Here is a 3,169-nt window from a genome sequence, read left to right as displayed (position 1 = left end):
ATGGCGCTGGCAGAGTCGTCCACGTCCACCCAGTACTTCCAAGGCAATGTCGCCAGCGGTAATGCAAGAGTGCAATATGGCAACGTCCATCACCACTATGCTGAACGTACGGAGCTCGAGCAGCAGCAAAGGACTATCAAAATCAGGGTCGATCGCGCTCGAGACGTGAGAGACACGATCAATGACACTATCAATTGGCTTGCTGCTCCTGATGCGAGCTTTACTCATCACGAATCTTACAAGAAACACGAACCCGGGACCGGGAGATGGTTTCTGGACGGCGAAAAGTTTTCGAGCTGGCTAACAGCAGCTTCTCGCATTCTGTGGCTGCACGGCAAGGCTGGATGCTGCAAGACAACTCTGTGTTCCATGGTCATCGAGCACATCTCGCGTCACTTATCAGGGAAGCAAGGCATTGGCTTTGCCTACTTTTATTTTTCATTCCGTGATGTTGCAAAGCAAAGCTACCAAGCCTGGCTGCTCTCCACTATATCTCAGCTACTTTTCGCCACCTGGAAGAAGGCAGACGGCATATTCAAGCTCCTTGAAAGCCGAGCAGCCATACTGAACAGCAGACAAGAGGACGACGGGCCCCATCCTGACATTCTAGACTGGCCAGTCGACAAGTTGGATATAGCGCCCGTGTACGACGATCTCCGAGCTGCACGTGCACGAAATCATAAGCACCCCAAGGACCTCGAATTCATACTCCACGATCTCCTCTCCTGCAAAGAATCGGCGTATCTTGTGCTGGACGGTCTGGATGAGAGTCCTGAAACTGGCGATCTAAGGAAGGATGTCATGGAAGGTTTGAAAAAGACTGTTGATGAACATGAACATGTCAAAATGCTTATTACCAGTCGCCAAGAGTCCGATATCGAGGTTTTCATGAGTCAGCTTTGTGACAGCATTGTCGCGATTGAGGTAAAGCCGGTCAACGACGACATCATGCGTTATGTCAACACGGAGATGGAAAGACACCAAAAGCTGTCGTCTCTTGATCAAAGCACGAAGAATGATATCAAGTGCACGCTTGCCGAGAAAGCGGATGGGATGTAAGAGGAACTTTTATGCTTGTGTGATTTCCTCGCTGACTCAAACAGGTTTCGCTGGGTCTTTTGTCAGCTTGATCAGATCAAGCAATTGAAGCTCCTGACGCCGAACTATGTCTCCCGTGCTCTTAGTGACTTGCCAAAGACACTCGATGAAACGTACGAAAGGATTCTGGTCCAATACGATGGTATTCAAGAAGTCAGGATTGCAATGGAATAGCTGGCCTTTTCAGTCCGTCCATTAAAACTACAAGAGCTGCGAGAAGCTTGTCTCGTGACCGCCGAAACCGATTGCTATTTGCAGGAGACCGGACGAGACGCTATCAAAGAGCTTCTCTTAGGCATGACATCGCTCATCCAGTCACAGAGTGATGCAAAGCTTGACTCCGCACGAGAAGTTACTCTCGGTCATTACTCAGTTAAAGAGTATCTCGTATCCATACGTATACAGAAAAGCGCCGCTGCGAGTTTTTTCTTGGTGGAAGAAATCAGTCACGCCACGATTGCGCAAAGCTGCGTTGCTTATATACTGCATGCCTGTCGGCCTGACAGATACGAGCACGACGGAGAGTCAAAGGCTGTCCATTTCAATGCCGACGGCAGGCGTCCAGCTCCGCGAGAGATGCTATCAAGCGAAATTTACGGTTCAGAACTGGATCAGTTTTCCTTTCAATCAACACTAGCAGACGGATATCTCTCTGTGTGGGCGCACTTTCCGCTTCTCACGTACTCGATCCGATGGGTAGAGCATCAACGCCGCGTTGAGCCATCGCGCTTACCGCAGAAAGCTGGTCAGGCTCTTCAATTCCTATTATTCTGCACGCGCGAAGCCGCACGATTTCTACGGTACATTGCTGCATTTCCTATTATGGCTTCTCCGATGTATAGCAACCGCAAGGTAAACCTGGACGGTGACCTGGACCGCAACTTAACCATCGACCCAGTATTCGCCAGTCATAGTTCGGTCGCTGGCTTTGGACTTGTTCTTTCGAGCCATGAAGGGCTTATCGACACCGTGAAACGTATAGTGCATCAGGAGAACCACTGGTCGAAATTTGCGAGTGACCTTGCAGTCGCTCTGGTCGCAGCCTCGCGAGCCGGTAACACTGATGTTGCGCAATGTGTCGTCGACGGCGGTGCAAACATCGACTTCATCTGCGGGAAGATGGGAACAGCGCTGGAGCAAGCGTCTTTTCGTGGTCATACTGAAATTGTGTCCTTGCTACTTGAACGTGATGCAGATCACAGCCTATTTGCAGTAGGAACGCCACTGCAGCGCGCATCGAATAATGGCTATGAGCAGATTGTGAAACTGCTATTGGCGAAGGGAGCGAGTCCAAACTACGTGCCGATATCAGGCACCGCTCTGCAGCAGGCCGCTGGTGGGGGCTACCAGGGCATTATTAAGGATCTATTGGACGCCGGAGCAGACCCAAACCTGCTAGGAGAAAAGTATGGTGGAACGGCAATCCAACGCGCCGCTTGCGAAGGCCACGCAAACTGCGTGAGACTGATTGCCCAGGCAGGAGGCGATCCTGATCTGATCGAGCCGGGGACATACGCTGCTATCTATCGTGCCATATTTCTGAAGCGCGTTGAGTCAATCGAGGCACTCATCGATGCAGGAGCCACACTTGGTCGGGGACGTCGAACAAATGACACACCTCTCCATGCAGCAATTCGGGGTTACGCAGATGATATCGCACATTTGCTGTTGTCTGCCAACGCGCCGATCAATGAGCAGATCCAGGAGCAGAGCAACTTACTGGAACATGCAATAAAGTACACCGCGGAGACTTCTGGCGTTGTTGAGGCAATACTGAATGCTGGGTTCAATGTTGACGTTCTGCCATCTCCTTTCGTTGTTACCAGCGATACTACGGCACGCATATTAGCACGATATCAAGTCCGAAACCTGTACCAGTCTTGGGTCGAGGCGTACAGAATTGACCTTCCAAAAGAAAGTACAACCCAGAACTTCTACTACATGGATGAGTTCAGCCAGTGGCACAGTGCATTTGCAGAGACAGATACTCAGGCTGAAGCGGAAAGCACCAACCAATCCCAGGACAGACGGCAAATTTACATCAGATGGACTAATGAGCTTGGACAACGCC

At 50.7% G+C, this 3,169-nt stretch overlaps 2 protein-coding genes across 2 annotated transcripts; both read left to right on the top strand.

The window, feature by feature from the left end:
• Window positions 1-1,059, top strand: MYCFIDRAFT_197276 (uncharacterized protein; the record flags this gene model as incomplete). Its single annotated transcript, XM_007929309.1, has 1 exon — window positions 1-1,059. One exon carries the CDS (start codon window positions 1-3, stop codon window positions 1,057-1,059), a length of 1,059 nt encoding a protein of 352 aa, XP_007927500.1.
• An 873-nt stretch (window positions 1,060-1,932) lies between these two features.
• On the top strand, window positions 1,933-2,682 carry MYCFIDRAFT_137830 (uncharacterized protein; the record flags this gene model as incomplete). Its single annotated transcript, XM_007929308.1, has 1 exon — window positions 1,933-2,682. A coding segment is annotated over one exon (750 nt), but the record flags the coding sequence as incomplete, so codon positions are not given.
• Between the last annotated feature and the right edge of the window lie 487 nt (window positions 2,683-3,169).

The sequence above is a fragment of the Pseudocercospora fijiensis genome, assembly GCF_000340215.1.
Source record: "Pseudocercospora fijiensis CIRAD86 unplaced genomic scaffold MYCFIscaffold_5, whole genome shotgun sequence".
NCBI lineage: Eukaryota > Fungi > Ascomycota > Dothideomycetes > Mycosphaerellales > Mycosphaerellaceae > Pseudocercospora > Pseudocercospora fijiensis.
This window is presented reverse-complemented; position numbering and strand designations above follow the sequence as displayed.